Raw genomic sequence first — 14,469 nt, 5'->3', positions numbered from 1 at the left:
TTGTAAACAAATTTTGATGTACATTCTTAATTACTATAAGAACCCTCTTTTGCAAAACATTATTCAATTTAAGAGTCCCTGTGCTCTTAACTTTTTGCCCTTAACTTACATTCAATTTGTTAAACTCTAACTAGAAGAAATACCTTGTTTTGGCATTTGGTTAGGGTTTTGGTTCAAAAATTTCATTAGTAATTAAACATACCAGTCCATACGTGGAAAAAAAATCCATCTCTTTTATATCCATATATCAACATTCTTATTGGAGTTTAAAGGATCTGAGATATCATACAGGTAGATTCTTAGTTTATAGATTAGGAATTTGAGGTCTAGAATGGTTAAGTGACTTTCTCCAGGTCAAATAGAGAATTCTCAATTTTGACGTTAAAAGGCTAGAATTCTTAATTCCAAGTTCAGAGTTATTTCCATATCCAAAGAGGCTCCCCAGGGGTAGGAATAAGGTTCTCACCTGAGCTTCTTTAGATGACTTCATCCATACTCAGATAATGCATGTCTAGATGTGCATTTACCACCCCCACATTAATTGCCATCAATGTAGCTTGTAGGCTTTTTTTTTTTTCTAGCACAATAAGAAGAATCAAATCAGCTAATGGGATCAGAAGAATTATCAAATGGCTCAAAAGTAGCTAGCTGCTTTCAAAAGGGAGATTGATCCTTTTTTAAATTATAAATTCTTTATTTTCTGTGTTTATAATTTCAGACTATCAACCTTACCCAGGTGGAAGAGTGGTAATCAAATTAAAAGCAACATTCAAAGATTTAAGGAACTTAAGTTGTTGAATTGCAGAAGGGATTTCTTTGATAGGATTATTTCTCAGATTCAGTATTTGTAAATTTTTAAGACAATATATCTAAGGAATAGAAAAGAGAAATAAACATGAGTAGGACAATAAACCGTTTGAACTAAAGCGGAAAAATCAGTAGCTTATACTCATTTTTCTCAGTATATCACATATCTCAATAAGTACCTTTGCTAAACCTTCAAAATAACTAACCTTCATTCACATGTATGATCTGGTAAGATAGTGTAGCTACTATCCTTATATATCCTTGACTCAAGAATGTTCCTTTTCTAAATGGGGAAATTATCCTGTTTAATCAATCTTGTGGTTTTGTAAGAAGCAACTATGCAAAGAATGAGGAATGTAAGAGATACCTGTGTAATATATCTCTTCCTATACTTTTACTTTTAACCCCTTTGTCTCTTTCACTCTTCAGTGTATCTCCTTTAGACAGAATATCACTGGGGCTTGTTTTTTTTAATCCAGTCTGACACACTGTAGTTTTTGATTGGGTTGTTTGAATGTATGTACATTTAATGTTATTATTGACATGGTTGGGTTTACATCACTATTTAACTTACAGTGTTCTATATGTCTTGTCATTTTTGTTCCTCCTCTGCTGTCTTTGTCTGCATCAACTGAATATTTTATAGTATAGCATTTTAATTACTTTAATGATTTTTTTCCCCACTATATTCTCCTCAGTTATTAGTGATTGCTCTAAGGCTTGACTTATCAGAATCTACTTCAGATTTACACTAACTGAATTCCAGTGAGACATGGAAATGTTACTAAATAGCTCTATTCCCTCTTCCTTTTTTGCACTATAATTGTTATACATACTACATGCATATATGTTACAGACCTAACAATACATTATTTAATTGCCATTGTATGTGATTTTGTGGCTAAGAGAAGAAAGGAGACCAAGTAAATATTGAGCTGGTTTGTTACATTTACCATTTTTGCTTTTACTTTTTTCTATCCTAAACTCTTTCAGTAGGCTCTGTCCTCTGCCAACATCCACCACCTTGAATTTCCCATGAAACTTGTAATAAATCCAGTCACCACATTTATGCCAGCCTCTGGTCTTCTATTCATTTCTTTTACACTACGATAATAATTTGGCATCATTTGCCTGCCTCTAGTAAAGCACTTCCAAGTCTGGATATTGCCATTTTCATTGGAACATTTTATCTATTGCGATACAACACTGATCTGCATTTTAATGGCAAGTTCTACTTATTTCTATCACTTTAAAAATGAGCACTTTATATTTTACAACAGAAAATCTCCCATAGTTATACATTTTAGCGGTTAATGTATTCTTTGACAGATCCATATGTCTCACATATGACTGTTTAGAAGAAAGGTTAAAATTAACGTGAAGAACTAAGATCCCTATACTCCTCGGGAATTCTTGTCAAGTTGCCTTAGTCAAATTAAGAAAACTAGTGTGACATACTCAAAAAGAAAAAGTAACTCTTCTAGTGAAAATAAAAACACAGTTGTTGTTGAGTCGCTAAGTCCTGTCCAACTCTTTGCAACCCCATGGACTGCAGCAAGCCAGGTTTCCCTGTCCTTCACTGTCTCCCGGAATTTGCTCAAACTCTTGTCCATTGAGTTGGTGACGCTACCTAACCATCTCATCCGTGGGACATAGTGAAGAATTCTAACAAAACGTGGTCTCCTGGAGGAGGGAATGGCAGACCACTCCAGTATTCTTGCCATGAGAACCCCATGAACAGGATGAAAAGGCAAAACACAATATTATAGAGAAATTATGAAAATGTATGTTTTCAATACTGCATATTTGAAATAGAAAGCAAGTCAGTTTGCTAGAAATCAATTCGCTTTAAAAGTCAATATTCTGGAAATCAATTCACAAAACAACAAAACACTCCATGACCAATTAAACAATGAATAAAGACACAGAAAATATAATCTGTTCTGAGCTTCCCTGGTGGCTCAGATGGTGAAGAATCTGCCTGCAATGCAGGAGACCTGAGTTTGATCCCTGGATCAGGAAGATCCCCTGGAGAAAGGACTGGCTATAATCTGTCCTCATTAGTCATAATGACTTATTTATACAAAATGACACTGAATTGCTGCTGCTAAGTCGCTTCAGTCGTGTCCGACTCTGTGCGACCCCATAGACGGCAGCCCACCAGGCTCCGCCGTCCCTGGGATTCTCCAGGCAAGAACACTGGAGTGGGTTGCCATTTCCTTCTTCAATGCATGAAAGTGAAAAGTGAAAGTGAAGTCGCTCAGTCGTGTCCGACTCTTAGCGACCCCATGGACTGCAGTCTATCAGGCTCCTCCATCCATAGGATTCTCCAGGCAAGAGTACTGGAGTGGGGTGCCATTGCCTTCTCCGGACACTGAATTACCTCTTCCTATATCTGATTATCCTTGATATGTTTTACTGAGCAAAATATCCTATTTCAGCCTATGATAATTAATACTTGTTACAACATCATATTACCGGGTCACTAAACATTGTCTTTAAAGCTTCCAATTAACGTGGATAACATATATCTTAGATTTTATTCAGAACCAGAAAAAAAAATTTTTTACACGCATTGTTTAATCATGAGAACATGTTTGAGAACCTGACTATAACACAGTCTTTGAGGATTGTGTCATTAGGACTTTCTAAGAAAAATGTACTATACTTTTGGTACTTTTGAAAGTAAGCCTTTTGGGATGCAACCCAAAATACATTTACTTTACAGTAACTCCAGGGTGCCATAAGTGTCTATTTTAAACTAATAATTATTATAAATAGTAAGAAATTATGACAGTCTATACAATAATAAAATGGACTTACTTCTATGGGAAAGTGACAGATGTTATTATATGATAAATTAAGATATATCAACTGGAAAGCCAAAGGTGTTAGATCTGGACAATTTAGGAGGAAAAAGCCCTAAAAGAAAGTGACAAGAGAAAAAGTTAATTATTTACCATGTACAAAATATTTTATACAAGAGTTTAAAAAGATGAGCACATAATCTAAATGACAGTGTTTGACATAATAGCAAGCCTATAATAATCTTCCATTCATTTATTTTAGTCTTTCATGATAATTTCTTAAATATGTAAATAAACAAAATAGAAAAACTACCAAGTATTTACGCATGTAATAAATATAGTGTTATATGTGTGACAGGCATTATTTCAATTAATAATAAGCAAACACTTATTTACTGTCCACTACACGCTGAAATAAATAAATATATTTTATATTTAATTCTCTTTACCCCTTATTTTTCATGTCTCTACTTCTATTTCTCTGTTATTGTTTTATTAATCTAACATATATCTAAGATTTTCTGCCTAAATATGCCAATTTCTGACTTAGGAAAACATATGCCTAATTAGGGTTGTATTTATTGGGAAAATATTGTTCTTGTTATTTCATTATTTTCTATTTTAATGTCTGAGAAAATGTGGTGATTTCCCCTTTTTAAGTTTTGAATTTGGTATTTAGAGTTTCTTTTTTTCTTAATCATATCATGGATTTAGAAATTTTATTAATTAATTAACAAAGGGTATTGACCCATAGTTTTCCTGTGGTGTCTTCATCTTCCTATATCTGGGTTATACTGATAGCATAAAATGTGTCCTGGATTTTGATATTTTTACTTAGTAAAAACTATATTTGGTCATTTGAATGACCAAAATATATTTCTCATATATAGTTGGATTTCATCCATGGTTCCTGGCTACCAGCTCCCCAAACCCTTGGAATTTCCTGGACAATAAGAGCAATGGGAACTTTTTTTTGCCATAATAGTTATTTCCTTATCTTCAGTTCCTAAAGTTGCTTCAGAGCCATAAAGGCAAAATGGGTGTCTTGTTACTCATAACAAATCCCTTTATAGCACAACTGTCTTTACATAAATGCAGTAGCTTTTGAAAAGCTCCTAAGGATGGAGACTGGTTATCAGAGGAACCCATCATGTGGTTAGAAGGTTAGAACTTTCAATCCCCTCACCTCTGAAGAGGGGGACGATTAAAGACTAAGCTCAATCAGCAATGGTCAAAAATTTAGTCAATTATACCCATTAATGAAGCCTCCATAAAAGCCAGAAGAACAGGGTTTGGAGCACTTCCAGCCTAGTGAACACATGGAGATTTGGGGAGAGCAGCGCCTGGAGAGGGTGTGGAACCTCTGAACCCTTTCCTCATACCTTCCCCTATGTATCTCTTCATCTGGCTGTTGATTCATATCCCTTAAGATCCTTTGTAATAAACTAGTAATCAAGTAAGTAAATAGCTTTCTTGAGTTCTGTGAACCACTCTATGAAATTAATGGAAGCCAAGAAGTGGGTTGTGAGAATTTCTGATTAATGACCTGTCAGTCAGAAGTATGGGGCTTCCCAGGGGGCGCTAGTGGTAAAGAATCTGCCTGCCAGTGCAGGAGACATAAGAGCCGCAGGTTCAATCCCTGGGTTGGGAAGATCCCCTTGAGGAGGAAATGGCAACTCACTCCAGTATTCTTGCCTGGAAAATCCCATGGACAGAGGAGTCTGGTAGGCTACAGTTCATGGGGTCGCATAGAGTCCAACATGACTGAAGTGATTTAGCATGGATGTGGTCAGAAGTATAGGTAACAACTTATGATTGGCATCCTGAGTTGGAGGGGGTCCTTGAAACCTCCAATCTGTAGCTGGTTGGTCAGAATCGCAGGTAAACATCCTGGGCTTGTGATTGGTGTCTGAAGTGGAGGGCAGTCTTGTGGGACTGAGCACTTTACCTGTGGAACCCAATGTTATCTCTGGATAGATATTGTCAGAATTGAGTTGAATTGTAGAACACCCAGCTGGTGTCCAAGAACTGTTTCATGGTATGGGATTCCCCTACTCAGCAGTGGAATTGGGTTGTGTTCCTACCTCTTGTATTTTCTGGAAGTTTTAGAGAAGTATAGATGTTCATTTTCCTTTAAACAGTTAGCGAAATTCACCCATGAAGCCATTCAGTCCTATATTCTTCTTTGTTCGGAAGTTTTGATTATTTATTAAATCTATTTACTTTTTAGGGGTCTGCTGAAATTTCTAGTTGTTGTTGAGTCAGTTTTTTTAATTTGTGATTTTCTAGAAAATGTTTCGTTTCACCAGGCTATTTAATTTGCAGGCATATAATTGTTCCTATGGTGACTGCAGCCATGAAATTAAAAGACACTCCTTGGAAGGAAAGTTATGACCAATCTAGACAGCATATTAAAAAGCAGAGAAATTACTTTGTCAACAAAGGTCCATCTAGTCAAGGCTATGGTTTTTCCAGTGGTCATGTATGGATGTGAGAGTTGGACTATAAAGAAAGCTGAGTGCCGAAGAATTGATGCTTTTGAACTGTGGTGTTGGAGAAGACTCTTGAGAGTCCCTTGGACTGCAAGGAGATCCAACCAGTCCATCCTAAAGGAGATCAGTCCTGGGTGTTCATTGGAAGGACTGATGTTGAAGCTGAAACTCCAATACTTTGGCCACCTCATGCGAAGAACTGACTCATTGGAAAAGACCCTGATGCTGGGAAGGATTGGAGGCAGGAGGAGAAGGAGATGACAGAGAATGAGATGGCCGGATGGCATCACCGACTCTATGGACATGAGTTTGGGTAGACTCTGGGAGTTGGTGATGGACAGGGAGGCCTGGTGTGCTGCGATTCATGGGGTCGCAAAGAGTCAGACACGACTGAGTGACTGAACTGAACTGTACTGAACTGTTCTATTATAATACCATTTATTTCTGTATTTACTTATAATCCCATTTACTGAAGCCAGTAGTAACTTTTCCATCTTCATTCCTGATTTTATTTATTTGTACCTTCTGTCTTTCTTTTTTAGTCTAGCTAAAGGTCAACTTTGTTGATCTTTTCAAATAATTAACTTTTGGTTTCTTTGATTATCTTGCTTTCCTATCCTGTTTCATTTATCTCCATTCTAATCTTTGTTATTCCCTTCTTTATGCTAATTTTCAGTTTAGTTTGCTCTTTTATTCAAGTTCCTTAAAGTACAAAGCTAGGTTACTGATTTTAGATCTTTTTTTCCCACATATCTATTCCTCACACATACCAGTGTATCTCCCAACATCAACATCTCACACACCAGTATGTTTTGTTATAATCGGTGGACTAATGCTGCTATTGTTCAGTAGCTAAGTCACGTCCAGCTCTTTGTAACCCCATGGGCTGCAGCACGGCAGGCTTCCCTTTCCTCCTCTGTCTCTGGGATTTTGCTCAAACTCATGTCCATCGAGTCGGTGATGCCATCCAACCATCTCATCCTCTTTTGCCCTCTTCTCCTGCCTTCAATCTTTCCCAGCATCAGGGTCTTTTCCAAGGAGTCAGCTCTTTGCATCAGGTGGCCAAAGTATTAGAGCTTCAGCTTCAGCATCAGTCCTTCCAGTGAATAGTCAGGGTTGATTTCTTTAAGGATGGACTGGTTTGATCTCCTTTTGTCCAAGGGACTCTCAAGAGTCTTCTCAGGCATCACAGTTTGAAAGCATCAATTCTTCAGCTCTCAGCTTTCTTTATGGTCCACCTCTTAAATCCATATATGACTACTGGAAAAATCATAGTTTTGACTATACAGATCTTTGGCAGTAAAGTGATGTCTCTTTTTTTAATACACTATATGGGTTAGTCACAGCTTGTTTTCCAAGGGCAAGCGTCTTTTAATTTGGTGGCTGCAGTCACAGTCTGCAGTGATTTTGGAGCCCAAGAAACTGAAATCTGTCACTGTTTCCACTTCTTCCCCTTCTGTTTGCCATGAAGTGATGGGACCGGATGCCATGGTCTTTGTTTTTTGAATGTTAAGTTTTAAGCCAGTTTTTTTCACTCTCCTTTTTCACCCTCATCAAGAGGCTCTGTATTTCCTCTTTGCCCTCTGCTATTAGGGTGGTATCATCTGCAGATTGTTGATATTTCTCTTGGCAATCTTGATTCCAGCTTGTGATTCATCCAGCCCAGCATTTTGCATGATGTACTCGGCATAGAAGTTAAAAAAGCAAGGTGACAATATACAATGAGCCTTGACGTACTCCTTTCCCAATTTTGAACTAGTCCGTTATTCCATGTCTGGTTCTAACTGTTGCTTCTTGTGCTGCATACAGGTTTCTCAGGAGGCAGGTCAGGTGGTCTGGTATTCCCATCTCTTGAAGAATTTTCCACAGTTTGTTGTGATCCACACAGTCAAAGGCTTTTTAGCACAGTCAATGAAGCAGAAGCTTTTTTCTTGAAATTCCCTTGCTGTTTCTATGATCCAACAGTTTGATCTCTGGTTCCTCAACTTTTTCTAAATCCAGCTTGTTCATCTGAAAGTTCTTGGTTTATGTACTGTTGAAGCCTAGCTTGAAGAATTTTGAGCATTACTAACATTAGCACATCATTATCAACCTAAATCCAAAATTTATGTCAGAGTTCAAACTTTGTGTCGTATATTCTATGGGTCTTGACAGATGTATAATGAAATGTGTCCATTATGATAATATTAAATCACACAGGATTGTTTCACTTCCCTAAAAAACCCCTTTGCTCCTGCTGTTCATGCTTTCCTCCCTCCCCCCACAACCACTACAAGCACTGACAGAGTTACTGTCAGCATGGTTTTGCCTTTTCTAGAATTTTGTTGTTGTTGCTATTCCTCATTCACTCCGTTACTACCTCCTTGGCATTCAATTAATTTTTTGTAATCTGTCATGTTGATTCCTTTCTCATCCTCTTTTGCGTATATTTTATAGACAGCTCCTTAGGAATGGTTACCATGAAAATTAAATTGGCATCCTAAGTTTAAAGCATCTAGTTTGGATCGATACCAAGTTAACTTCAAGAGAACACAAAACTGTTCTTACTATACAACTCCGTTGCCCCAGCCATTTGATGTTGTTCCTTCAATACCATGGAGAGTAACCTAAGTTAGGAAACCTAAAGAAAAAATACCTGACAATACAACAGGAAATTGCCATTAAAAGTATCTAGCATACCTTAAGATTAAGTGCATTTCTTCCATGAATTTGACAGTTTACTATGGCCAGGTTGGTCATGGCTAGTACTGTTTCATAGCGCGTTGCCACAACAGTCTTGAAACCTTCACCCTGTATGACAGGTGCCACTGTAGGTTCCATTTTTTTAGATTTAATGCTGCCTAAATAAACAAAACAAAACATGAAACATAAATGCATCATCACTTAGGATGAAACTTAAAAGGTATTTGTATTGTAACAATTGTTGCTGTTGTTGTTTAGTCACTAAATCATGTCAGACTTGTTTGCGACCACCAGGCTCCTCTCTCCATGGGACTTCCCAGGCAAAAATACTGGAGTGGGTTGCCATTTCCTTCTCCAGAGGATCTTCCCAACCCCAGGATTGCAGGCATCTCCTGCGTCTCTTGCATTGCAGGTGGGTTCTTTAACACTGAGCCACCAGGGAAGCTTATATGATAGCAGTGAAAAGCGAAGGTGTTAGTCACTCAGTTGTGTCTAACTCTTAGGAACGCCATGGACTGTAGCCTGCCAGATTCCTCAGTCCATGGAGTTCTCCAGGCAAGCATGCTGGAACAAGTAGCCATTCCCTTTTCCAGGGGATCTTCTTGACCCAGGGATCAAACTTGGGTCTCCTGCATAGCAGGTAGATTCTTTACCATCTGAGCCACCAGAAAAGCCCAGTAAGTCAACAAAAGTAGGTTACCTAGATATATCCTTTGGAAGAGATTCCTTATAACCTTCACCCACTCAGCCTCATGTTGGAGATTCCCTACAACCTTCATCCACCCAACATCAGTTGGTTCTGTTGGCCAAACTTTTTAATATTAGATAGCACAGTTGTCTTCCAAAGTGAAAACCATAAGCTAATAGATTTCTACCTCAATAATTTAGATTCCATCAGACTTTGCACTATATATAAAAATATCTGATTTTACAATGAATTACACAAACAACTTCTTGCTTCACAAAATGAATAAAGGGCATCATATAAATATATCTCAGACAGAGATCACATCACAAGGAGCAACCTTGCTTTTTTCCTTAATATCACCTTGACACATGATTCCAGTACCTTATATAACTCAGTTTGAAGACCTTACACAGGAAAAAGAAAATAAAAACCTAAACAACTCAGGAGTAGCCAAACAGCAACCACCTGCATCTACTTTATCATGATCCTTGTGGGTTTCACCTTTCCTCAAGAATGGTCTACTCACGGGATTTCCCTGGCGGTCCAGTGTTTAAGACTCTGAACTTCAAATTCGGGGGGTGAGGGAGTGCAGGTCCAATCCCTGGCTGGGAAACTAAGATCCCGCATGCAGCTTGGCCAAAAATAAATAAATAAAACTATCTTAAAAAAAAAAAAAAGGCCCATTTAAGCAGACATTCAGGAGTGGCAGGAAGATATTTTGAAATATGTTTTACGTTCCCAGCCATTCTTGCTGTATTACTTGCTCCAACAAATTTTATCATCTCAGTAGCTCTTATAGTATGCTTCAGTGAAAAGAAAAGGGGCATGCTAGACCAGAGAAAACAATGTTTAGTTATTAATTTCTAAAATAGACCCATTTCAGGTCAACAGGTGTGAAAGTTAGCCACAGAATAAAGACGTATGATGTGATACAGAAATTCCTTGCCTCGTGGGAGGGAACAGAGCAACAGGAATGGAGAATGAGTGAAGACATAAGTCTTGACCTGCGTCCTGTCCACCCACGCTCACGGCTAAGCTCACACATTGGCTTCTGATTGAAAGGTAGGGAGATGGAGGTGGGAGAGGTGGTTAGAAATTCCCTGACAGATCTCTGAAGGATCTGAGGATGCTAAAACTCACCTGGAACTTTCAAAGAGGGAAACATCAAAGAGGAATAAACTCTGTAAGTTAGAGATACTAACCTGATTTGTTCAGGTCTATGACATGGGGGAGCTTCTCAGTGGGTCAGTGGTAAAGAATTTGCCTGCAATGCAGGAGATGAGGGTTCAATTTCTGGGTCGGAAAGAACCCCTGGAGAAGGGAATAGCAACCCACTCCAGTATTCTTGCCTGCAGAGTCCCATAGACAGAGGAGCCTGTTGGGCTACAGTCCATGGGGTCTCAAAGAGTTGGACACAACTTAGCAACTAAGCACACACATGCACATGCCACGGAGGAGACCCAGAAGTTAATTTATGTCACAGACAGAGACAGGGAACAGCTAGAAGGATAGTGTGCTCAGAAAGCCCTGTGGTTGCTACAGTTAACGATATTACATACATATATTTGAAAGTATATCTGAAAGTTGCTGAGAGAGTCAAGTTTAAAATTTTCGTCACAAGAAAAAATTGTGAAGTGATGGATATTAACTAAATTTATTGTGGTAATCATTTTACCATATATTCATGCATCAAATCAGTGTGCTGTATACTTTAAATGTATACAGAGTTACATGTGAATTATATCTCAATACAACTGAGGAAAAAAGAAAGTTTTATGTTTGGAGTGTTCTTCTGTGTATAGTGTGAGATTGAAAAGTGTTAGTCACTCAGTCGTGTCCGACTCTTTGAGATCTCAAGGACAACAGCCTGCCAGGCTCCTCTGTCCATGGGATTTCCCAGGCAAGAATACTGGACTGAATAGCCATTCCCTTCTCCAGGGGATCTTCCTGATCCAGGGATCGAACCTGGGTCTCCTAGATTGCAGGCAGATTCTCTACTGTCTGAGCCACCATCTCCTACTTAAACACATCCATTGAATCACTAATTTGTTATATTATGCTTCCTGTTCTAAAATTTTGTGTGATTATTTTTAAAAACAAAAATTTCAGTTCTCTGATAAAATTCTCCAACTATTTTTTTTTCAACATAGTAATCACAATTATTTTAAAATCCTTGTTTGAAAATTCCAATATCTGAATGTGTGATTCTCATCCTATTGTCTGTTTCTTTCTACTGGTTTTCAGATATTTTATCTTGTTTTTAGGATGCCTTGTGGTTTTTTAACTTAAAGCTGGACATTCTGGATAAAAATTTTAAAGAGTCTGGATAATATTCTCTGTCTCTAGTAAGTGTTAGATTTTCTTTGACTGGACAGGAAGTATCACTGTGATTTACCAAGGATTGGTTTTGAGTTTTGCAGGGGATAACCTATTTTAGTTTTGTCCTTTCTCCTCAAACACCATTCTTATTCCCAAGGCATGGGTCCCCTGGGTCTTCAAATGAAAGCTTACCAAAGCCCCTTCACTTCAACAGAGCTTGAAAACTTTAATAACTGTCTCCTGTGCAACTGTTAAAATTCATGCTGACTTCGTTAGCATCTCAGCCGATGTTTCCTGCTGAATGTGTTGTCCAGTACACACCCAGTTTAGAAACACCCAACACCCTGAACATCTGTGGGTCTGTTTCTACTGCTTACTCTTTCTGCCAGTTCCCATTCATTTTGTCTTTCTTTGTGTACCTGAAAACTGTGAACTGCTAACTACACACTATTTGTGAAATATTATACTATTTATAGTATAAATACTATTTATAGAAATAACGTGAGGTGTAGGATGAAGTCATCTTTCTTTCAAAATGATTTTTTTGTTTGTTTCTACTCAGTAAATAAGGTCAAGGCAGTGCTGGCACATGGCAAGCAGCTGTCATGATGGCATATCTGTCTTTCCCACTCAGATTAAGAATACTCTAGCTTTTATGATCCCAACATCAGTACAGAGTTGCGTTTACAGTCAGCACTTTAAAAATAGTAGCTGGGGACTTCCCTAGTGGTCCAGTGGTAAAGACTGTGCTTCAAATACAGAGGGCCCGGATTCGATCCCTGGTCAGGAAACTAGATTCCGCATGCTGTAACTGAAAATCCTGCGTGCTGCCACCAAGACCCGGTGCAGCCAAATAAATTAAAAAAAAAAGTTGCTGAGTAAATAGTTTAAGGAACTGATAATGAGGTGTGACATATGTGTGAATCACACACATATACACAATTGCACAAAATCACAAATACTTCAGTGGCAAGAGAATCATATATATAATTTTTTAAAGAACAGTATAAACCTTCTATTTACCTTCATGTAGGCTCAGCATGCTTTGCTTTGGGACAGTGTCTATATGTTCATGTTCTGTTACATAGCTTTCTAGAAAAAAATTAAAATAGGACCATGGTTAGATCTGCGTGAAATTTCATGTTGAGGATGTTAGGATATTATTATAATTGTTCATCTTTTAATGAATTGAGGTTATCCATGGAAAAAATGCACCCAGGGAGGCATCCCTCTGCACTGGCCTTCTGCTTCTAGAGTTCATCAAAACCACCTTAAGGAGGAGGCCCATTCACTCCTACTGCTCCTTTTTATGAGCTTCTCTGATGCTTTGAAAGGCTTTATCTGGTTCCCATCACCACCATCAGGGGTGGAGTTTCCAGTCTGTCCTTGGCAGACCTGCAAGGTCAGGATTTCTGTCACTGCATTCTGCTCCATCTCTTTAAGATACAGGCGAAAAGGAATCCCATCATTCTACCCTGCAAACCCAAGGGGGGACCACCATGTGCTGCGATGCACCTCTGCCTTTGCTCTACTTGACCCCATTATTACAGACCATCTCCAGACTGGATTTACCTATCATAGACTGTCTTAGAGGTTTCCTTGGTAAAACTGGTGACGGTATGAACATGAGACCTGGGAAATCAGTAATATTGAGTGTCACTGTTCGGCTTTGTACACGGTCAGACCACTGACTTGTGGGTTTCACAGGCATGGTCCTCGGTACAGGGATCGGCACTGTTGCATTTAAACGTAACAGGGGCTGCTTCAAAGTATAGATGTTGCTCTCTTGTAAAAAGTGGTCAGAGTAAACCTCCTTGAGCTTGGGACTAGGCACGGAAGGAGCGGCACTTGGAACTCTGGGGAACTCCGAAGAGAGAATCAGAATGTCTTTTAAAATGCTGGTGTAAATGTTTTGTATTTTTAATGGCCCTTCTGATTTCTCTGGACCTTCCATTCTGCTTATTTCTTTCCCAAAAACCCGAGTTGAAGCTGAACGACACCTTGGGAGAAATACGGAACCAGTAGCAGTCTCTGGAATGCGCCAATAGACACGCTTAGGAGGTTTTTTAGTTGTTGAAATAGTCGTCACTCTTTGTTGTACATGATGATCAAGGGAGAGGTTTTGAATACTGACAGGGGTTTGTGCTTGATCCCTTGGAACAACAGGAAAGCTAGTTTTCTCTCTTTCAACTGAAGCGGTTTTTTCTTGAACGAAGTGTACACGTGGTAGCTTAGTTTCACCAGTCCTGACTAAACCAGAAAAAGAAAAAATAAAGCAGAATTCAATTACGTTTATCAAGGTGTCAGGAGCAAAACCATTAATGTATTAGCATTCATAGCTTTTTTAATCCGCTCACCCTCCCCCACCTTCTTAAGATGTTTCTGTATATACTCACTCAATTATCAGGACTTTTGTTTAGCTAACAGGGATAAAGTTTGAGTGAAAAACTGGAGAACTGAAAAGGCTAAACTGTGTTAGAAAGAGTAGGGAGCTATTCTTGGAAGAACAGAGTAGATGGAGAAGAGCATGACATAAAGGGAGATTTTTGAGCAGTTGCCACTAAAATCTCTGACAATATAGAAGGTAAAAATGACCTGAAGTTGGGCTTTTTATTATTTATCATTATCTCTTCCTCATTTGAAACTTCTATGAGCAAGGATTTACATTTCTTTT

The 14,469-nt window shown here is 38.4% G+C and overlaps 1 protein-coding gene across 10 annotated transcripts in view; it reads right to left on the bottom strand.

Annotated features, from left to right (window-relative positions):
* LRRC63 (leucine rich repeat containing 63) overlaps window positions 1-14,469 on the bottom strand; it is a 38,834-nt gene that overhangs the window by 14,294 nt on the left and 10,071 nt on the right. For 9 of the 10 annotated variants that reach the window (XR_014070551.1, XR_014070550.1, XM_081547377.1 and 6 more), the window contains 5 exons: window positions 13,368-14,045; window positions 12,819-12,887; window positions 8,786-8,946; window positions 3,631-3,729; window positions 733-869 (listed from right to left, as the gene is read on the bottom strand). Coding sequence is in view for 7 of the 10 variants with exons in the window: in XM_081547377.1 (XP_081403503.1) it covers window positions 733-869; window positions 3,631-3,729; window positions 8,786-8,946; window positions 12,819-12,887; window positions 13,368-14,045 (1,144 nt within the window). In the remaining 3 variants the exon portion in view is untranslated. Of the gene's footprint in view, window positions 1-466; window positions 870-3,630; window positions 3,730-8,785; window positions 8,947-12,818; window positions 12,888-13,367; window positions 14,046-14,469 lie in introns of all 10 variants that reach the window. The other variant, XR_014070552.1, reaches the window with a different exon arrangement.

This window comes from Giraffa tippelskirchi, chromosome 12, assembly GCF_054371585.1.
Source record: "Giraffa tippelskirchi isolate mGirTip1 chromosome 12, T2T-mGirTip1v1.2.pri, whole genome shotgun sequence".
NCBI classification, from domain to species: domain Eukaryota; kingdom Metazoa; phylum Chordata; class Mammalia; order Artiodactyla; family Giraffidae; genus Giraffa; species Giraffa tippelskirchi.
The sequence above is the reverse complement of the archived record's forward strand: the minus strand, read 5'-3'. Positions and strand labels throughout refer to the sequence as shown.